Here is a 23,834-nt window from a genome sequence, read left to right as displayed (position 1 = left end):
CAGAAAATCCAAGTGCATGTTTCCAGTCCAGTGAAGTAAGTCCAGCACACCCAAATCTGATCAACTTGTAATCTACCATCCTGAGTGACAGAAAAAGCATGCAGTGCCCTTGCACTGTTCACTGAATGTTGGTATCAACACAGAAACAAGAAGAGCTGACTTTTACTTCACAGTGATGGAGAAAGAAATGACCACCAAACGCAATGCCTAGTGCTAGAATCAATCCTTAATGGCAAAACGTATTTAAAGCATTGCAGAGACCATTAGGAAAGGTGGCTATGGACTGACTGCCATGTATCAGTACTGTGTGGGTGTTAGTTTTCTGATGTGACAGTGTCACACAGGTATGGAGAGTCACACACTCAGGAAGGATGCAAGCCTGTAACCACACTTTCAAGTGACTTAGAAAAAAGACAAAAAGACGTGAAGGACAGGGACAAAGGATGCCTGTGAAGTTAGTTTGCTCTTAAATCACTCTCAATACCATAGACCTAGATTCAATTTGAATTTAAAAAAATGAGAGGACTTGCGGGGTGAAGGCTTATAACACGCACACCATGTGAGCACAGGATATGAGTGTGATCCCTAGCATCCACTAAGATCCCAGTACACATGTGTCTGCAATTTCAGAACTGGGGAGATATGCAGATTCCCAAGGCTCCAAAGAGCCAGCTTGGAATCCAGGAGATGCAGGTTCAATGAGAGACCATGCCTCAAAAAAGACATTAACAATGACCTCTGACCTCCACATATGTGACCATATGTGTGTGAAAATGCCCCTTCCACATGCAAACCTGTGAACAGAGAGAGAGAATGCAGATGGGCTCTGTATTTGACTAACATGGGGTTTATTTAGGTTTGATCCTATTTTGATTTAAAAAAACTAAAACAAATAGTATTTTGGGCTGATGAATCTGATATATCAATATTGTTCATAAGTAACTAGCCATCTTTATAAATAACATTCTAAAAACAATTATGCCACAATTAAAAACATCAGTTTTTAGGGTAAACTTTTCTTATTTGTGAAAATGGTGGTATTTTAAAAATGAGATTCTCAATCTGATGAATGTAAGCAGAGAAAATGCTTCCTCATTCTTCCGTCCAGCATTAGCCATGCCCTTTCTTACTCCATTCCTTCCCAATGACCAGTGTTCTCTTACAGCTAGACACAGCGTTCACACAGCAAACGCTCAGTAAATACTTCCAGAAGAATTAGCTGAGATGCAGATGCTACTGACTGGACACTGTGTCCAAGTTCAACGAAGTCACCGGAGAACTTCAAGAGATCCTTTATCTGTTAATTCAATTCAGTTCACTAAGTTAGAGCGGTGTTTGAGGGCATAAAGGGGGCCCAGCAAGACAAAGTCCTTCTCAGAACCACAAAAGTCACGCATCCATCAGAATGAGCTGTGAAGATGGCCCTCCACAGTACTCCTCAACGCTCGGTCCAGTCTGCATGGATGCCTGTCTTGATTTGACTCTGTACACTCTGAAACCTGAAGTCAGGTTAAGGACAGAGGTGGGAGGGACCTCCGGTCTAGGCAAGAATACAACTCCGTCAGGAACTAATTGTTCCCCATCTCTTAGCAACAGCCTGAATGTAACAACCGCTATTTAAAGGAGATAGTTTACAGGACTTGTTAGCCTTTTCTTAGATCTCTGCCTGTATCCTTCCACCAAGAAATCTACATACCTGGCAAACATTAGTTTAGCTACTTATAGACGTGCCGTCTCCGACTAAGTTTGTTATCACCCAGCACTCCTTCCCTTATTTGGTTCCTACTAAAAACGGCAATGTGAATAAGGGCTCTTGGAAACTCTTTTATTGAACACAAATTAAATATCCATAAAATAAATCAACCTTCCGACAACCAGGGCCTCTCAAGAGCAACTGCGAAGACCTGATAAAACCCCGAGCTGCTTCTCATCAGAAAATAACTCATCATGACTGCAGAGAACTCAGGCTTATCCTTAGCCAAGCTTTTAGTTTTATGAAAAATTCACTAAATTTATTGTATACACATGCAGTCACATGCATATCTATGAAATATGTCACAGAATCGCTAGTCTTAATATTATACACATATAGATTATATATTGATAATGTATACATACCAATATTTACGTTCACACATATGAAATATATCTAAGAAACACTAACATTTATATATAATACATATATTGCTTATATACATTGATAATGTACACAGATATACATATGTATGATCTATACATGTATTTGTACATGTAAGGTGAATACATATATATCTCTATGCATAGGCTTATTGTTTTATGCATATTGTATAATACATATGTACTTAAATATATCTATACATACATATAATAAAGTTTTTAGTATAGATGTTTGTCTCAAATATATGTGTGTGTGAAATATGTCATTTTATGGCATGAAAATAAGCCTAAAGTATGGTGGTTTGGTTTTGGTTTTGTCACTGGTGTTATTCTTTTAGGAAGCAGGTCAGATTCTAGTAAGAGCCAAATCTATGACATTAATTAAAGTATTTCATATTTTTTTATCAGTATGCATCCAGTGTTACCTGTGCATGGAATATCCTGGGGTTCTTTCTAAGATATTAACTAACATCAGTTAAGGAAATGTCATCTTGTACATTTCCTCAACAGCTGAAGTATATAGACTTTCTTTTTCTTCTTTATTTTTTTTTAATTGTAAAGAGGGTCTCACTATGCCATCCTGGTTGGCCAGAAACTTACTGTGTAGACCAGGCTGGCCTTGATCTTATAGAGATCCACCTTCTTCTGTCTCCCAAGTTTTGGGATTAAAGGTGTGTATTACCACACAAGGTTTGATTTCTTATTTGAGCAGTAAAACTGACCTACGAAATGGAGACTATTATGGTACCAACTTTACAGATGAAGGAATAATGTCATGGGGAGTTTATTCAACTGGGAAAGAATACCTCACTGATAAATGGTGTGTTCTCCAGGGGATTTCTACAGTCACTCTAAAATCCACCTGTAACATCCAAGGCTAGATTCTATTTCTTGCTAAGTAAGGTATTGGGAAGCCAAAGAGAACCAGAAGTTTAGACATATCTATCTTTGGAACAAAACTTAAAGATCAAAAAATAAAACAAAAAGATTCATGGGTTACTTCAAGCCTACATTAGTGTATGTAAATCGAACATTACAACTGAGAAACCCAGTGGCTAAAAACCAGGAAGATAAATTTTATCTCCAAATGCTTGCCTGTTTCCATGATGCCTCTACTGTATCACCAATCATATGATTTTATTGTCAAACACAATTTAAATTCCCACTTACAATTATCATTACTCTCTTGCTACCCCTCAAGTCAGTGGATAAGGGTTACACCTTTCAGCAAAGGATTAATATCACATTCAATATACCATTGTCAGCCAATTCATCAAAACTTTTATTCATATGTGAATATCTAAAAGATGTGATTACTCAAATACTTACAACTTAGGATAGTATAAAGAAGGTGACTAGCTCTCAAAAATGATCAGATAGTATTTCTAACAAAGATAGGGTCCTTGTACAAAGACTTGATTTCAGCAGATGATGCATTTTAAAGATACTGAGAATTAGAGTGTGAGGGAGATGGATGGGGGAGAGTAGGGGTAGAGTTTCCAAGTGTAGATTTATAGTCAGTACCTCTTAAAGCAGAGAAGATTTTGTACAGACATCTATAGGATACACCCAGAAATCACTGGGCACACCAGCTTATTCCAGGAATAAATTTATTTTTTAAAAGGTTTCTAGAAGCTCATATACAATCTGAGTATGGTTGCAAATGCTTGTAATCCCAGTAGTTGGAAATCAGAGGCAGGAGGATTGCAGCAAGTTTGAGAACAGCATGGGCTACACAGTGAGTTCCAGGCCAGTCAAAGCTATAGAGTAAGAGCTTATCTCAAAAACAAAAACTAAAGCATTAATTAACTAACTAATTAATTAATGTCCCAATTAGTTCATAAAATTTCTAACACATGAGTTTAAATGCATAATCTGCATTTAAAGTAGTGCCCGGCATAGGAGTTATCCAGATACATTCATGAAAACCTAAAGACAGTTTTCCTCCAAAACACTAAATTCTTTAGTTATAATGAGCATTTTATTTTCTACATCAATAAGAGGGTGACAGTGTAAGTGAACTCTTTAGCTGTCATTCAAGAAAACATCTTATCTTGAATTTGTGAGGTCCTTGGTTGGGTTCCCAATGCCGCAAAGTAAGTTAAATAAGATAAAGTAATAAATAAAATTAAATTAATAGAAAGGAAGGTTCTGAAGGATTGATGAGCACACTCCAACAGTCATATGCCAGGAGATATTCCGTGACTGACTGCATGTCCCTCTCCTCCCTGTGTGAGCTTGGAGGATGAAGGAAAGCGAGAGTGTGGGGAAGACAGAAGAAAGAAAGCATTCAAAGCGACTTGGAGTCTGGCACCTAACACGTACATGCTGAGTGCTTGTGCTATCTTTACATCTATATTTATAAGTGCGTCTCCATATGCATAGAGAAAGAGCTTGGATGGCATCTTGTGGGTCAATTCGGAAAGTTATGTACAGCATCGGCTGGGAGACAAAAGCTGAAGATTTTCTCCCAACCACAACCCACTTTAAACCACAAGAGAGAGAGGAGAGCTGTACATGGTGGCATCGGAGAAAATAAATCTAACTGCCCACTTCACGTGCTTAGTTTCTAAAACAATCAATCTAGTCTTCAAACATCTTCCCTGCCCTCATGACTCTATACAGGTCTGGAGAACTGATAGTACATACGAGGCAGAAGGCGTACTATATGTGTATAAAATATCCCCTTCTTGTAGAACTAAGAGCAAAGACAGTTAATAAATACTGAAATCTGTCTGGCTCCTTGCTACCCCACTGAACTGGGAACTTCTAGACTTACGGCACTGATCAAAATGTCTTCACCTTCCTCCACCCACAGAACGTATACAACATTATCCAACAGAAATATAAAATAAGCCAAGAATATGAGCTGGAATTCCAGTAAGAATGAGAATTTAGACTCTCTGATAGTCACACCAACAAAGCAAAAATACGTGAAAATAATTGTAATAGTATATCTTAAGCCCATAGTTCCAAACTGCATGACAGCACAGAATCAAGAATAAAAGGAAAAAATAAAACCCTTCAAATTCTTTTATTTTTTTTAAATCCAGTGTGTGCCTCATACCTATTGCGTATGTCATTTACATTAGCCATGTTTCAATCAGTCAGCAGGGACACTGGGACTGGCTGCCATATTTGAAAGTGTTGATAGGTTGGGGTTCAGGGGATATTTCTTTATATTGTACTAAATAGCTTCAAGGGCTAGGGAAAATATCAATAGATATCACTCAATCCATATAAGTAAACCAGATGATTCAGTAAGTGAACACAATTTTAACAGCTTGATTTTCCTAATATTTAGAAATAAAAACATATTTCAGCTAAAGGAACTACAACAGGTAGGATTCCTCACTAAAAATAGTTGTGTCTGCACTTGTGAATTATCTAGTTAACCACCAGCCTTTCTGTATTATGGGGATTCCTTCCTCGATTTGGGGTAAAGGAAGTGGTCGCACAATCTCATTTTGCCTATACCTCATGATTTTTCCTCTGCCACAGTGATCCTGAAACTCTCTGATAGAATACTCTAAATTCAGAAGCAACAGGAAAACAAGGAGCTCAGGAGAATGTCTGGGCCCTTGACCTCCATGCTGATTTGCTGCTCAGCCCGGAACTCTGGCAACATATTTAAGGATCTCACCTATTCCTAAAGCAAACATTCTTCTAACTCATAGCCATCTGGGGCTCGCCTCCCTGGGGTCAGATGCAGAGGGCTGTCTAGTGTCTTTAATACCCTGATGCGTAGCGCTGGGGCATGATTTATTAGCAAAAACCATTTTGCTAGGAGAAGAAAACTGACATAGAAGAGATTCTGGAGGGAACAAAATTTTGGCTGGGGCTCTTGTTTTTATTATTTAGCTGAAGAGAATCATTGGGTCTACATGCTTTCAGAAACCCTATGGTTTCTCTAAGGTTCCAATAAACGTGATACCATTCATAACGTGGACAGTGGTCTCTTTCATATACTGCCTATAGTCACATACTTAAGCGCCAAGCAGATGGTTGAAATCTGTTTTGTATAAAATGTGTGCTTTTTTCCAACTGTGTTCTTTGTATTCCTGCTCATCCTAGGCTCTCGCCATCCAAACACTGGCACCGTGTCGATCATTAGCAGTATTTGAGACAACTGGTAAGTAAGGTATTCAGTGTTCTCCGCAAAATGTTCAGCTAACATTTCCCAGATGTATAATTAAGGCAAAAGATGATCTTCTTAAATTGCTATCAGCACTTTGGATGGCTTCTGGCTTTCAACAGATTATATCAGGGGGAAACAATTTTATACCAAAACATGAGCCCTGTTTCTTGGTGATTTTGTCACTTGTCATAAAGCTATCCATAAGAAGAAATCTGTATATTTCCCCTTCTTTTACCTCTATATTCAAAAATCAGGAGGAAATTGCCCCTCCTGATTTTATTGTGGGCATGTACAGTGAAAGGTACGTGTGGGCAATAGTTTCTGTAAGTCACTTAGAATTTTCTAAATTTCAAACTATTTGTGCAAACACTAGTTTAAGAAGTACTGGAGTGTGCAATTTTCCTTAATTCACAGGAAATCACTGTCTTTTTTGTTGTACAATTATTTATTCTTTAACGATGTTCATTCTTGTAGTTATATGTAAATACAATTTAATTTACCTGGCTTAAAGATTAGTGCAATGTGCAATTTGAAAATGTACTTGATATACTGAACGTTACAAAAACAACTGTTAGTTTATCAGATTCCCTGTACACAAAATGAGGAAAGATGTGTTTAGCATGTTTAATTATAAATAGTGAACAGATAAAACTGAATTTATATTGGTGGGATTAAAGTATAAGTTACCGAGGATCAATAATTAAAGTGTCTCAAAAATGATAGTTACATGAACAGTAAAAGTGAGGTATTGGCCAACCAGTCTTTTCCAGCAATTATTTTTATGTGAAAAACAGTTTTTAGACACCTGAAAGGCATTTTATCAGACAAAGAATAATTTTATTAAAGTCCTGATTATTTTTCCTTTGCTAGATATGAAAGCCCACTTTTAAACTACTGAATTCAATGGACTGCATTCAGGCATACCCAAATATTTTCCTAAAGCTTTATAAGTATATGCAGGATTGTTTAGAAGATAGGGGGGGTGATAGTGTAGTGATTTTTAACCCCATCTCATATATGCATGGCTGAAATTCAAGGAATTAAAGTGATTTATGTGCCACAAAGTTTTAATTCCTGTTTTAGAAATGGGAACTTATGCCAACCTTGTATATACCTAAATGCTAGGCCATCAGACATGCATTAGCAGTGAGTAGCCCAACTGCACCCCATATACATTTCTCTCTCCTTTAACAGTAGGGTACTTGCACAGTTTTCTTTGGTTATAGAATTAACTACAGTTTTGGTTTCATAGATTCTTTATAAGTTGACTTTCTAATAACTTTTACGTCTTCACAAAGGGAATGAGAGAATAACACTCATTTGTATCCCTAAACTCAAAGCAGCAAGTGTAATTACAATCATTAAGCAAAAAAATAATTTTTAGACAGACAGTTCTTACATTATCTGAAATATGTGGCTCTCTATTTAAGCAATTTGTTCAACTTTTCACAATCCCCCCGGCATATTTTCTAGGTAGAAATAATACAAAAGGTCCTTAGGTATGTATCAAAGATTATGTTTCTGGTTGTATAACTACACATTTTTTTTTCTTCAAGTAATGTTCTGAAAAAAACAGCATGCAGTCTGCCAAATGTAAAATATTAACAATATGGGCAGCACATCCTCTCAGATGAAACCACTGTTTCCTGCCTCTTTCTGTGGGTGTTCCAGCCCCCTTGTCTTGGAACCCTTGCCATCATCTCTCTTCTTGACGTTCCTGAGCAGTAACTGATGCAGCTGGCCAACCTGGCTTCAGAAACAGCAGTTTGTTCGTGGCCTTGGAGGAACACTTGGAGTTTCCTCCAGTCACTTGTTCATAATCTTCCTCAATCTTGCTCCCTTACAGCTCAGTGTTTTATTTATTCAGACAAAGACTGATACCGCAGTATCTCTGTGTGACTATCTAATCTTGTTATTAATTCTTCTATTTTATGAATACACTGTCAGCAATTGAACTAGGATACTATCTATCTCCTGCTTCTGTATTCCCAACAACCCCCAGCACTTTGCTTATCCACACATATATAATTTATCTCTATGATATTTGTAACTGACAGGAGTGAGTGATCTAAAGCACTTGAGAGTCTTAAGCATGTAAAATACAAATCTGATGTTTTCACCCATTTAACATAATTCATAAAAGTATCTGTCACTTCATGAACCTTAAAAAAGAACCACATATAATACTTAGATGAAAACTCCTGAGATATCCCATGGGTACCTGTACAATGGTATCTAATTGACAAATTGACCATTGTGATTCTATATGTAAAAGGACTAGCTATGAAATAGAATTCATTTCCAAACATGAGGACAAATGCAAGAATTTTGACTACTGAATTCAGGAGCTGGAAACCTTTCAAATGCATTTCAAACTGACAAAATTTTAGGGTGGAGAGATTTTGAGAATTCTTAGCCTATTCATTTATCCCACATTAAAGACTCTAAGAGGCCTCAGTTTGTGAGAAATGGGAAACTCAAGATGTCATGTCGAATGACCAACTCTTGTCTCCTACATTATACAGCAAAACATCAGCAAGGAGACAGATAAATGAAATTCTTGGCCAAACTAGAGGAAAGTCTTCTCTTCATTAGGAGGGCATATCTTAAAATTGACAAGATATGGTTATGTATACACTGGGCCTAACTCTAACTTTCTCATTATCTGGACAGGTGATACCAACTGTCCCCAAATGTTACAGAAGCACACATCCATCCTCCTAACCTCTTCAGTTGTAAATGCCCGGTACCTATGCCCCACAGCAGCCCCTTCGGGGATTTCAAGCTAAAGTGTCATTCTATGTCTGTTGTGCACCTGTCCTGGGGTCCTGCATTGTGGGAGAAACAAGACAATTTTGTTTGTTCTAGGAAGTATTTCTTCCTTTCAAGGTAATCTTCCCCAAACTGCTCCATCAGGACTGTGAGTAGGACCTATTCAAGATGTCAATTGCCTAGTAAGTAAAAAGGATTCTCTTGAACTCCAACTTTTGTATATGGGAATAATTACAGCATCTTCCCAAATAACTCCTTCACTGCTAGTCATTTCTAATTATTTTTTAATCTACTCATAAAAGTATGCATATTATGTTCCATCATATGATTCTCTAAACTGCCCTCTGTGTTTTTGGATCTGTTTCTATTGCCCTAGAAGAATGCTTTTAAAACATTAAATGTTCTTAAACTGTTTAATGGTCAAATCTGATCCATTTTAATTTTCCAGTAATTCAAAGGTTTATAAAACAATACCTTAACAAGATGTGTATCCCATAATCCTCCAGGATCTAGAAACAATTCCCAAATTTAGCTCTGATTTGGAAGAGAGGGAACTGTGAATTTCTTTTTCTCTATCCACTCCCAGGTGTTCTGTTGACTGGTACTTTGCCTGTTAAAGTTTTCGTCCCATTATGATGATGTTGGGATGACAATCTGGTCCTGTGTGTTCAGTTATGATTAACACAGGTCAAAGTTGAATTAATGAGTTAATCAGAGCTAGAGGAGCTTGAACACAGATCCATTCCTCCCTCTCCTAAATAACGGGAACAGCACAAAGTGGCTTAAATAATCTCCAGCCTTGTGCTGATAGGAAAGGAGAAATGAACTGTTAACCTTAATTTTATGTGACATCTTCCTGCAATCCCTTTTCAAACGTATTATGAAATTCAATAGCAAATATTCTAAATGGGAAAAGAAAACAAGAAAAAGAACAAAGGGGCACCAGGACAGGAGTGAGAAAGAAAAAGAAGTCTTTGGACTTTGTAGCCTGTTGCCCAACAACTCTAGCCCAGAGTAAACACCCAAAAGGAAGAATCGCAGCAGACAAACAATTGTCTCAGGCCCACAATTAGAGCAAACATGATTTAGAACTTTGTCAAGAGATCTGTATTAGCTAGGGGTGGAAAATCAGTGCCACACAGGAGAACTTCTTCCCTCCATGTTCATTTATATAAAAACATAGGTCATTTTCAACATCTGTGCTTCCATTAGGATGTCCTTTCATTATATCTAGTATACATATATGTGTCTAATTTATTAAAATGAGATTTCAACAGATCATAGGCAAAAGTTGCAGAAGTAGCTCTCAGGCAGCTCACCAACCCTGTGGTCATTCCCTCCTAATTAGTCAGGGCTAAGTCCACACTGACTACCATTTAAAATAAATTTCAATTAAAAATGTACCCCACAAAAAATCACAAATTTGCTTGTCTGCCTCCTTTCCCCTGGATTCAGAAAAGGAAAAACAAAACAAAACAAAAAACAAAACAAAACAAAACAAAAAAACAGGCAAAATGGGTTAACTCTTTTAAGTCTTTTTCAACCATGTTCCTGAAATCCCAGATGAGAAGGCACAGCCCTCAGGACCACAAAGCAGCTCACAGTTCTAGCTGACCTATCTCTCCCAACCTGACAATATCACACCTTCCAGTGCAAGGGGCTTCTAGAGAATTCTCTTTGCCCTCAAATTCACAGCTTCCCATGCCTCTGTTCTCAATGCATTTGACTCAGAGGTTTCAATGTGATAAGGAAGATGGAGAGGAGCATGGGAGGCCAGTGGCATCCAGGTTCCTCCACAGAAGAGATTACTGTGGCTGTACACATGCCCACGGAAGAAAGAGTGTGTCTTCTGTGTTTGAACATTTTCTTTTCTAAAACACACGTTCTTTCAGAGACGTGAAAGGCAGGAATAGAAACACGACCACACATGAAACTTTCCCGGGTGGCTGCCAGCAGCCTTTCTTCCTAGCACCCCTCTTACCTACAGTGTGCGAGGAGACTGGCAGGTAGCCCTAGTTCGTTAGTAGCCAAATTATTTTTGTCCATAAAGTATGAGAAATCTCCACAGCACATGAATGAGACACAATTTACTAGTTTACACACATTTTTATAACTTCAAAAACTAAAACTCATTCACAAATACTCCTATTTCAGCTTCAGCAAGAAGGGCCACCAGAGTACAAGAGAAGCACATTTGGAACCCCAAGACTTCGCTCTCCAAAAGAACATGAAAGAGGGGGGAAAAAAACCTCTTAACTCCAATAAAGAACTTTTCATCCTTAATGCAGGAAAAATAAACAGCTTTCCGTTCACCCACACTCCACATTTCATTTAAGTCAAAACATTTCCACGCAAGGCATTACGGAAAACGTCATTTAGTAATAAGCCTGGACGGCTGCAGATGTAAACTCATAGTGACAGCATAGTAGGCTTAGACAATGGAGCTTGCAGTGACTAGAAACCTCACAGGACTCCCGTCTCTGGAGTCACTACCATGTCCCCTTCTCCAAGTTTCAGAGGAAAGCAGCAAGAGTAGCAGCCCTGAGAACACACGCACCCCCTGACGATCCAGACTCAGAGGAAAGAGTGGCGACTGAGACTAACAAGACAAGGACAGATGTATCAATAACACAGGAGAGCTGAATTATCCAAATGATCCTCAGATCAAAGACAGCAGGCGAGAGTTTGGAGACTCGGGACATGACCTGAACTCATTTCACTTCTGATCTGAAATGTCTCTAAACACCCAGAAGCTTTTGTTTTTCGTTTTCTGTCTATCATGTTATATGACTATAAAGGTCCTTAAACTACCTTTTAATAGATTAATTACTTTCAAGCTGGGTGACAAAGGGGCACAATGACCGGAAAATGATACAAAAGAAACAGACAAGATGCATTTTAACAGGTTCATCCGCAAACCTGGGCCGTGCTCAGGAGGTGCGGATTACAGTTCAAGGGTTCCAAATTGGCAGAATTCAAATTGGGTTCATATTTGGGTTTTTTTGTTTTGTTTGTTTTTTAAAACCACCTGTCCTAAAACGACATTGTTTATGCTAATTATCTTTGTTGATGCCGCAATTCTGTTTGTTTACTACAATTCTTTTAAAATGCCATATCCCTCTGAATAGTTCTCACCAGAATTCTTCTAAATCTTGCCTTGGTCTGGTCCTTCCCGGCAGCCCAACGTGCAGAATACAACGCCACAGAGAAGGCGCAAGAGCTGGGAGCAACTTGGAGGCTGTGACTCCTCGGGCTGGCAAAGGCTGGCAGCAGTGCTGAGGTTTCACTCTCGGCCTCCAAGAGAAAGGGATGCTGATGTGGAGAAACGCACACCCCCCTATTGGACAAGCAGAACCATACGCCACAGGATCTCCCGAGGAGATGGGGAACTCTCAACTAGCAAGTGAAGGGAAGGGGAGCTGACAGCAGAGGAAAAAAGGCAAAGCGGCTTCCAGACTGCAGGGCAGAGCGCAGTCAGAAGGGGCAAAGGGTCCTGGATTCACAGGGAGGAATAGAAGGCATTCTCCAGCTGTAAACCTAAATAAACACTCTTCATTTAAGGAAGACAGCGCCAGTCTTTAGTGAGTTTTCCTTGTTTCTGTTCTTCTCTCTCCTTGCTCTAGCAACACCCCTTGATCTACTTCGTCTTCACAGCATTTAAATTTTATGTGCTCTATCAGTGAGGGTGCCACCACTAGGTACAAAGCCGGGGAGGACAGAGCTAAGGAAGACTGAAATATCTCCATTAATTTCTTATTCAGCAACATGTTTTGATTAAGAAGAATACGACTTAACATGTTGGTGAATCACTGAACATCTTTTAAGATCACTGCCATCCCCTGACTCAGAAACTGAGCGCACTGAGTTAGTACAAGAGAAGGATGGAGAGCTTGGCTTTCGTCCTTTTATGTCCCATGGTATTGGTTAATCTCACTAAAACTACAGGTGAATAACAAATTTGCAAGGTAAACAGCACCCAGCAGCTATGCCTTTTAAATTAATCTATAAAAGGGTTGTGTTTACGCCACATAACACATACCTGCATAATACAAAATATGCCTTAGGTGGCTAAAGAATGGACACAGGATGACCAGACAATAAAAATGAGGCATCACTTGGGGATGTTGCTCTGGGAAGGTGCCATGAGCACAATCCATGTGACCCAGCTTCCAACACTAAGAAGGGTACAATGTTCCAAAGCAGACAGGTTTTCTCATCTGCCTCTCATCTACGATGCTCATGTAAATCTCAGTTAAAAGCTTTCCAAGAACAGGCACTCACTTCATGTGCTTCTGATATCTGAGGCATGGAAAAATGCATCTGCATGTAATCAATAGCAACACGCTTTTTCGTTTCTCCAACCTGCTCTACCCTGCTCTGGCCACAATGCTACCTGGCATTTAACCCTGCATTGTTCTCCATGATCAATCAGATGCCTGCCAAGTCCTCAGACAGAATGGGGTGTGGGACAGAAGTGTGTGGCTTATGCACTACTTCACGCAAGCTGCATTCCAAACCAAGGTGTCAGCTCAGTTAGCTCACAAATTACTGAGATGGCAATTGAAATCTGTAATGGTTTATGAATACGTTTTCCACCAAGAAGTAGTAGTAAGTGAAGATTAACTGAAGTGGCCAAAGCAGGCATCAGAACACACTGACAGTGTGACTTGCAAGCTTACAGTTGCCATGAGGTGACGGAAACTAGACAGGTACCTCCTACATCCCCATCTAGAAGTTACCTGCTAACCTGAACGGACCGATCACTTAGGAGCATAATGGATGTTTTTTAAGTCTCCAACTACATTGAATAAATGCCCAGGTAAAAAATATTTTATTGGGAGGATCAGTAACTAAAATATCAATATTGTGAGGGGTATCCTTTTCCATAGCAATTTGCAAATCATTTTCACAGACCTGGAAGGGTATCCCCTGCTCCAGAATAAAGTTGAGAGTTTTCTAATAAGATAAAAACAATCCCTTTCATTGGGCTGACCCTAAAGAAATCTGATGGGAATGGGATAAGTCAAAGCTGAGTTGATTTTTTTCTTTTGCATAAGGCCTTGACCCTGCAGTGCCCCTTCAGCATTTGGAGACAGGCTGCTGTCGGACCCGTCTTGAGAGAAGCACACAACTACAGGAGGAGCTCCGAGCTGAACACGCTTCATCCTGCAGTCCCAACTTTTCTTTTCCTTCCTGCACATTTCCAGTCTCTTTAAAATATCTACATTTTCCAGTCTTTTATTTCCTTAAATAAAATTTTATAATTCAGCAACTGAAAAGTATGATAGGTAGCCTAGTCATGAAACAATCATATTAGGAGTAAGAGGAACACAGATATAAAGAAACTGACAACCGTGTCAATGATAAAGTATCAGATACAGTTCAGCAGCAGTAGAGCAATACCACAATCTAACGTGAACATGTTTAAATATCCAGAGACAGAAGACATTCTCAAATGAAAACCCCACTGTCACAATTCTTTCAGTCTCAGTTAAATGGAAGGACAATGACTTCTCTAAGACCTCTCAGGAGAACTGGTGATGTTGCTCTTCACAATACTTAGATCACACTGCTGTTTGTGGTGCATGGAAATTGCTAGACCTAAAGGTTTTTCTCACAAACAATACTGCAGGACACGCATTGCCTCTTCATCCCCCACCTGAGAATCATCCTTCAGTTGACACAGCCAGCCCTGCAGGACCTGCAGGGAAGCAGTTCAAGCTTGCTACTTCTGAAATCCATTTCCATTTACCTCTTGAACATCCTCACAGACAATGAAACCATCACCTACTTCTCAGCTATTTAACAACCGTTTATCAACCTGAGACTGTTGAGTCCGTCCCTGGAAACACTGACACTCATCAACAGAAATCTAAATCCTCAGGCTGGTCTTAAAGTTTTGGATATTTCTCAAAGTTTCAAATAGTCTGCATGTTGGGGAAAAAACAACAACAACAACATAGAAGATGGCCAGTACTCTACCAGTGACATGAGAGATATAAATCACTTAACACTTCAATGCCACAGGAGCTCTGAGCAATTGCTGCCCACTATACCCAATTTCCCATTCATGAAGACATTAGGAATTCTTTCAAAGACTAAATGAGCTTGAGTGAAAAACTCTTTGATGGCAGGTGAGCAAATAGAATAAAATTTGAGTCAATAGAAATGACCTACTTATTCCACAAAAGTTGCAAATAACAGAAAAGGCAAAAAAAAAAAAAAAAAAAAAAAAAAACCTAACCTCATTCTGATTATATATGTTACTACTATTACATGGTCGCTCTTCAGAGAATTTCAATATTCAATACTGTACCTATCTACATGATACTCTGTGTGAGTGACAATGGGAAAATGCAGTGTAAATAAACTCATTATTTTGCTGGGATTTCAGTAAGTATTGTCAATTTCAACCTCAGGGTAAATTATTTAAAATGTTATGTTGTGTGACATTTTTCAAAATTACTTTAACTACTACTCTTTACACATAGGATGTATATATGAACAAACTATTTGATTATAACTGGCTTAATTAATTATCCAGCTAAAAATGTATGCCCCTAGATAGTGCAAAAAAGAACATAAAAATCTCACTAAAAAGGAAAACAAAACAGCGTTAGGAGATTTGGGCATTAGGGTGTTAAAGGGAAAAGTTTGGCTTAAAAAGAGATAATTGAAAAAATACAAATAAAGTTCCCAGCAGGCAGCTTGCTATAAGAGAAATAGGCTACAGCCTGTTAATATATAACCGCCTCTTTATAAAAACAATCTGTTAACAGATTACAAATCAGTCAGAGTTTTATTTGCAAAAAATAAAAAAGTATAATTAGAATTAAAGAAAATTATCATTGGGGTGTTCATCTGCACATGTCAGAAAACTTACTCTGTACAATTAACAAATCACTACATTAGTCAATAGTATATTCCAGTGTGAATAACTTCAATATCCACATAGAACCAAGACTATTTTTGCAAAGGAAAGCTAACTGGTTAGAAGACTTAATATGTGAAACTTTGAAAAAAATAATTCAAAACTGTTCCGATCGATCCACCTTCTTAATTAAGAGGAGAGAGAGACAGAGAAGGGAAGGATTAAAGTATGCATCAGATATTTCACTTTCTTCCCTGGTCATACAGTGGCTGCTCTGATATGTGACCACATCCAAGGGTTTTCTTCTTCCCCACACTTCTTCTCTCCCATGGCTTCAGTTCTAGAATGTTTTAATCTTTGTCCTTTCTTTTTCCGTCTTTTCATATCAAATTCAGGCGTTTGAGTGATGAACAGCTTGACTTAGCATATTTTTAACCAGCTGGTCTAGCACCTAGCTTGCATTGTATAGTCAGATACAACAAATGTTTACACAGAAGGTAGAGCCTGCATGAAAATGAAAAAGCCTGGGGATCTTGCATCCTGGCTTTTTTTAGCTTTTTTTTTTTTTTATTATTCACCATACAGAATACGAAGTTTGAGTTCTTTTTAATGGCAAACAAAAATCTATTTATAGTTCAAAAAATGAACTTATACTAGGATATGAACTCAAAGTTAAAAATTGTAATGTGTGATTACAGGGACACGAGGAGAGCTAAAATTCTTTAAAAAGCCCCCATGGTACTCACAGCAACATCAAATGGAGAGAAACTGCGCATACCTCTCTAAATAGGAACAACTAATTACGAATACACTTAGCTCCCATCACCGCACAGCGGAAAGTGTAGTTTATCAAAATCCAGTTACGACAGCCAGCACAAAAGTGGCCACAAAACTTAAAAGGGGTGTCTTGTCTGTCCCCTTCCTCCCCTCCTCAGACTTCAAGATAACCATCTACTAATATTTAACTGTGATGTAAAATTTTCTTTGGGGGAAAAAAAAACAACAACCCCGCTCTCCCATATCAACAAAAGGTCCTGCTTTTCCAAGCAGTTTCCAAAGTTTAACAGAGGGATCAAACAGGAATTTAACAGCCTCCACTTTAACCACCACCGAAGCCTTCTGTCACTTCAGAAATTACAGGAGACAGAGATCCTGAGTATGCTAGCAGTCTACAAAAGGTGTGTGGGGGCATCAATGAAGGCGGAAAGTAGGAGACTGCCCGAGGAAGAGAGCAGCCGCGAAGGGGGGAGGAGAGAGAGATGCTTAATGTTCATTTAATTTCCTGCCTGTGATCCGACGCAACCTAAAAACATTAGCAGTAAGCTCAGAGGAGACTTTGCAAATCAGTTCAATTTGGTCCGGGCAACCACAACAGAAATCAGCTCCCAAGGCTGCAGAGACCCTCGCTCAGAGCGGCTCTAACACGCAGTCTGGGGGAGGCATCTTCCCGGGGATTCACAGACTACTGTGAAATGGAAGAGTTTGCACTTCAGTATATTAGGGGGAAAAAACCAAACAGTACTCACCTTTCAAACTCCTGAGGTAAATCAGGGTCAGTAAGCATGCTGGAAAAGCACAATTTCCCTTTGTCACAGCGGCCACCTATGATCGGCTCCAACTGAACCTGTCAAGTCAGACCAAACCTTCTAAACCAATGGATTCTCTCTCTGTCTCTCTCTTCTCACTCTCTCTCCCCTCTCCCTTTCTCCCTCTCCCCCTTCCCCTCCTCTTCTCTCTCTCTCTCTCTCTCTCTCTCTCTCTCTCTCTCTCTCTCTCTCTCTCTCTCTCTCTCTCTCTCTCTCTCTCTCTCTCTCTCTCCTAGGACTCCTTGACCATTCTCTTAAAGGGGTAGTACACTTCCAGCAGCAGCCTGGCTGCTCCCCCTTTGCACAGCCGCACACTCCGGCTGCTAGGCATTAGACAACCTCCGGGTGCCTGTCCCTTCCTCTTAATTCTCTCTCCTGGACATCACTGAATGGTAGAAGTCAACTGTAACATGTCTCCCATGATCTCCCCTCTAAATAATAAAAGTCACATCACACGCGCGCACGCACGCGAGCACACACACACACACACACACACACACACACACACACACAAACACACACCACCACCAGTATCATTGTAAAAAACACATTTGGGGCTGATTAAAAAATAACTTTATAATAACAGAACCCCAATCAAAATGTGAGTATTAACTAATTAAGTACTAATAGTCACAGCATTTTTACACAAAGAATTGTTATTCCTCACAGCCCCCCCCTCCAGACTCTCTTCAAGTGCACACGGAAACACACAAGCATGCGTGTGTGTGTGTGTGTGTGTGTGTGTGTGTGTGCACGCACGCGCGCTCGCGCATATGCACACACACACACACACACACACACACACACTCACTCACACACAACAATCAGGCATTGTTCTGAAGGAAGAAAAGCAACTTTGACAGATTGAAATATAGCAGAGGCCCCTTCAAGGAAACCCGTAAACAGGCTGTCACTCACTCTGTCCGGCTCAGTGCTAGCTCTCGCTTTCCACAAAGTGCTCTGAATGTCCTGGCAACCCAGGCAAAGTTTCTGTAGCTCCAAACTCCAGAAACCAGGCGTGGAGGAGAGCAGGTATCCACATGCCAAACACAGCATGCAGGAATACAGGACAACCCCAAACCCCAAGCAGAAGATGACCCTGACCAGTGTACTGTCCTGCTCCTGAAGGCTGGGGAGCTCAGGGTGGACAGGGCGGGAGTGCCCCCAGCCCCGGGGTTCTTTAATTTCCTCTACCCAGGCAGCCACAGATAAGCTGGACAAACTCTGGCTCTCCAAATCCTAAGCTGGCTGGCAAGGCACAGACTCCATAGCAGTTCCAATTATCTAGATAAAAATCTGGCAGGCAAGGAAGGTAATCAGGTAATGTACCTTTGACATGGAATGACAGAGGTACCCACACACGCACAAGGGGATGGTGGCTGCCCCACGCACCCGCAGCATCTGGCTAGGGAGTAAGCTCACACTCACTAGCACAAGATAGTGTGCTTTCTACACACAGTCACTCACACACATGCTCTCCTCTCCTACTGGGAGGGTTCATTGTGCACAAAAGGCTACATTACAGAGCCCGCCCCAATAAGGGAGCGAGAGGGAAAAAAGCCTCCCATTGTTGAGAGGGCAGGTCAGTTGATTAGATTTTCTGTGGAGAATTCCACGAGGAAATTCCCTTCAAAGCCGAAGTGATTAACTGGGGGCTACTCTGGAAATAGGAGAGACAATGGCTCAATAGTCCGCACGCCCAATGTCCAGGCTGGCACTGAACTCACTTTAAAAAAAATAGAAATAAAAGCCGGGCTCTCTGTGCTTTTCCACAGTCCCCCCCCAACCCCCCCAGCCCCCTCCACTCCTTCCAACTTCCCCTCCCAAACCCTTTTATTTCGCAGCTGGATAACATTAAGGGCCTTTAAAACCACAAGGGTTGACCCCACCGCAGTTTGATTAGGTCCCACTTTTTTTTTATCCTGGCGACAGGCGGACAGTAAGTTTACTTTTCAGGCATACACAGCGACACACCATACACATATTCTGAGGGAAAAATCACGGATTGCTCTACTCCTGTTGGCATATTTATTCTTCATTCAGAGCTAGGATATTTGGGGACAAAGTTGAAAATAACTTAATCATGAGACCCATCACTCAGGAGAGATCCAGAAACACACACACACACACACACACACACACACACACACACACACACACACACACGGAGTAGGATTTGAGTGTGTCACTATGGAGTTAAGACACCAACAAAACATGGAGTTCCGACCCACCCTGAAAAGCTGTTAACTAGGATGTGTCAAAATGACTCGATCCTTATTTCAGCAGTTGGGGAAGGGGCAGGATATTACTCATTTTTTTTATGCCATTAGCCTCCAGTTCCTTTCTATTACAGCACCAGCCCACTTCCAAATAGAAAAATGAGAAAGTCATGGCATTTATCATAAATATCTATTTTTTAGTCCCATAAGAGACCCATCCTCTAATTCGCTGTGATGGATAATGTAAATAAAATAATATTTTCTTCTGTTAATGATGGTCACAGGAACTCTAGTGTGATATGTGTTTAAAAATGTTTGGATTTTTTTCTAATTAGTGACTATTGTTTTGGATCAAGAGGGAATACGAAAGCAAGAGAAAGAGTAAGTTAAAGGGAATCATGGGAGCAGGAACAGAAGAGGAGACACAGTGGCCGCAGAAAAGTAGAAAGGAGGATAAGGGCCATGAGGCAGGATGCTGTGATCCCCACGGTCCCAGCCGCTGCCTCACTACAGCGTCCACCAGTGGCTGTTCTTTGATGCTCTAATCCTGAAGGTCAGCAGCACAGGTAAGAGAGAGGGTTTTCAAAACCAGCTCCGCTACCAGGGGAAACTTTCTGCACCCTCTGTCTGGTTGGTACAGCCACCACATAATATATGCATACTTCAGAAGTATACAAATGCCAAATAAACACAAAGAACATATGAGAAATTGCAAATTGGTTTGAAAGTCAATTTTAGATCTGAAACTAATTATTGGGTTTGGAGAGATGTCTCCATGGGTAAAAGCCTTGCTGTGAGAACAAGAGGACCTGAGTTCAAATCCCCATGTAAAAGCCAGGAGTGGCCACACACACACACACACACACACACACACACACACATACACACACTTTAAAAACTATATTTTTTGCACACTTGTCTTATTAAGAGTTGAGATATATTAGAAACCAGGTAGAAAAATATGTCCCTTTAAAAATGGCCACCCCAGTCATGATAGTTCAAACTAACAGTTTTAAGACCAGGAAGAGCTTTGCTTGGGTAGGTCATCACAAGGATGTTATACAGTCGAGGCAGGAGCCTTTGTGCACGCCACCAGCTCAGCCAGTGTTCACATGTGGGCACAGGGAAGGTGAAATCACACAGCTGGTGAGGAGTCCATTACCCACGTCACTTGTGACACTACAATACAGAAGAAGCAACCCCCCCCCCAAACTTAGCCAAACAGAGGCCCCCAGATGGTGCTTTTGTCCTATGGAACCTAAAAGGCTTTCAGGAAATTTTTACCCAAAATTAAATTTTATAAAATCTTGTCACTATGGTAATACTGTACTTAATATTTGAATAGCGTTAACATTCCTTTTTGAAAAATACGTCTGACTGCATTACTATGAAGCCTAGCCTAGTCTTGAATTCACAATACTCCTGCCTCAGAATCCTGCTTGTTGAAAATTCAAGCATGAGCCACACCAACTTAAAACAAGTACTTTCAAATATGCCTCAAAAGTTTTTTTTTTTTTATTTTTAATTCTACAGTACAAACTGGAAGTCCCATAATTCTAGTGTGTCAGACAAAAAAGAAAAATACATCCCAAATATTTAGTCAAAATCTGCTCTTTGGGTCCAGCAGGCATTAACTTAGTTCACCTAATGTTTAAAATGAAGTATATTACTTAAAAACACTGCTATTTTGTACTAAATGCTGAAGTGATTGTTTCATGACCATCACATAATGCATATTAAATAAACTTACAATATTTAGTGAATGGTTTAAACAAGTGAAGATACCCAACTAGTCATGTAGCTGGCACTGTGTGCATTAACACTGACATCATGATTGATAGATATCTACTCATAACCAGAGTACATTTTACAATATAAATGGATTAAGACACACTGGTAGTCACTTAACACCCATTAAATTATTATCAGCATGGTAAATTACTATAATTCAACAGAATTCAAGAAAAATGTGAAATAAATTTAATTGCAATAATAAGAATTATATTATTATTTTTAAAACACCATCTCATTCTGTAACCCAAGCTAGAGTAGAACTTCCATGTAGTCCAGGCTGGCAGCAAACTTTGGAAATTGTCATATTCAGCCCCTGCATGCTCAGATCCAAGGCTTCTGTCCCATAAAAATAATCAAATGACTAAATTTCAAATGATTGGTTAATATCTCAGTCTCCCCTGTTAGAGATGTTAAGAAGAGTTCAAACCATAATAAACATGAGTTGGAAATGAAAACCCACTGGTGAAAACTGAAGTTAGCTGGAATTGGTGGCTTCACTGTGTACTGTGTACAAATGTATCCACATAGCCACAAATTCATCTTCCCAAGTGACCAGGGAACGAAGGAAGAGAAAGTGATTAGAAGTTTTCGCGTTTACTGAGGTCTATCATGCTGGTATGGTGACATGATGGAAAACAGAGTGCATGTGAGCAAGTGTGCTTTCACGCTCACGTTGTTTCCATCGCAAATATGAGAAGAAGTGTCGCACAGGCTGAGGAAATGGAAGGCAGGCTCAAGGATACTGCTGGAAAATTCTCAAAGAGAATCCCAGAACTCTCAAACCACACACAAGTTCTCCTCAGTACAACCCCTCCTCAGGGGCCAGCTCAGGCAAGAATTCCCAGCATTTCCTCTCTCTTCCAGGGCAGCGTCCCTCTTCTGTTCCCTTGTTTCGGGCAGAATGGTTAACCGTCTGCTTTAAACCTAAAATGGCCACAGGTAGGGATTGGCTTTTAGCACGTGATAGCTGTTTCTAACATGTGGGTGCAGTTTTCATATTTAACACGATTTGACGGGCTATTCTGAGAGAGAAATCATTTAGTATGATAGCCATGCTAAATCCAGGGACTACTGGTGTCCAACAATTAACTGACCCTGACACACTGGCACACTATTCACTTCGGTTTTTTTCAATCCTCCCTAACCCCAAAGTTGGGAGATCTCTTTTTAAAAAAATTAAACTAAAAGGAGTTTCTAGCCAGTGTGCAGATTTGAGTCATTCCACAGAGTCTCAGGGACCTTGTCACTAGCTTGTCACACAAACCGAAAACTTACCTCACAGTGGCCTCAAGTGTTATACTTTTGGACTGCTTCAGACACCACCTATGAACTAGCATTTATCTTTCAAAATGACCTGGAATTGACCCTGTTTAATACATACATGCTAGGAAGTGCCATAAATGATAGCCTGTAAGTTCAAAGTCTTTGGACCTTCAAGCTCTTTCTAAGGTCACTAGTATGTCTGAACAAGTGGCCCTCAGATGTTGTCTGCGAAAAGATTGCTCTTCAAGACACACACCCCTCTAACTCTCACTCCGAGAGACAATACTGCTCCAGCCTTGACTTCCTTATTTGATCTGCTTATTTATTTTCTCTGGCATTACATCAAAACAATAACTCTTTCTTTGAGGACATCTTAATCTATAAAAAAAATTTGAGCACATCATCTCTTAGGACAGTCAAAAGAAAGAGAAGGGGGCCTGGAGAGGTGGCTCAGGTTAAGAGTCCTTGCTGCGCTTGGAGAGGACCTGAGTTCAGTTCCCTGCACCAATGTCAGATAGGTCACAACTGCTTGTAGCTCTAGTTCCAAGGGATCTGATGCCCTCTGATGGCCACTATGGGTAATTGCACTCACATGCACATATATGCACACACACAAGAGCACAAATACACACACACACACACACACACACACACACACACACATACACACAAAATTTAAAATTTGAAAGAAAATGTCCTGTCTCAAAAGGAAAATAAAACAAGAAAAGAAATGCTGCAAACAGCTAGGTGCAGCAAAGAAGACCACTGGCATTATCTTATTTCTCCTCCTAAATTTCTAAAGACAACCTGAGTTTAAGTCTCTTTACATCTTCAGTGACAGCCCAACAGCACATAAGTCCCAGGTGGTGGTTATGGTATAATCTTAAGAGAATACCCATGTTTCAGATGGAGGAGGAAAGATCAGCCCATTATCACAAATGTCTTAATTTAAAGGATGCTTACTTGGACCAGCAAGATGGCTTAGCCATCACTATCAAACTGACAACCTAAGTTCAATCCTTGGGTCTCACCTGGAGGAAGGAGAGAACCAACTT

General features: G+C 40.0%; 1 protein-coding gene across 9 annotated transcripts in view; it reads right to left on the bottom strand.

Annotated features, from left to right (window-relative positions):
* Positions 1–23,834, bottom strand: part of Sox5 (SRY-box transcription factor 5) — a 1,007,323-nt gene that overhangs the window by 372,741 nt on the left and 610,748 nt on the right. For 6 of the 9 annotated variants that reach the window (XM_028891770.2, XM_028891778.2, XM_028891772.2 and 3 more), the window contains exon 1: positions 17,444–17,627. The exons of 2 other annotated variants lie outside the window; for them this stretch is intronic. In XM_028891770.2, the coding sequence (XP_028747603.1) occupies positions 17,444–17,481 (38 nt within the window). In that variant the 5' untranslated portion in view covers positions 17,482–17,627. Of the gene's footprint in view, positions 1–12,181; positions 15,240–17,443; positions 17,628–23,834 lie in introns of those variants that run through there. One more of the 9 variants, XM_028891775.2, reaches the window with a different exon arrangement.

This window comes from Peromyscus leucopus, chromosome 3 (genome assembly GCF_004664715.2).
Source record: "Peromyscus leucopus breed LL Stock chromosome 3, UCI_PerLeu_2.1, whole genome shotgun sequence".
Lineage (NCBI taxonomy): Eukaryota > Metazoa > Chordata > Mammalia > Rodentia > Cricetidae > Peromyscus > Peromyscus leucopus.
This window is presented reverse-complemented; position numbering and strand designations above follow the sequence as displayed.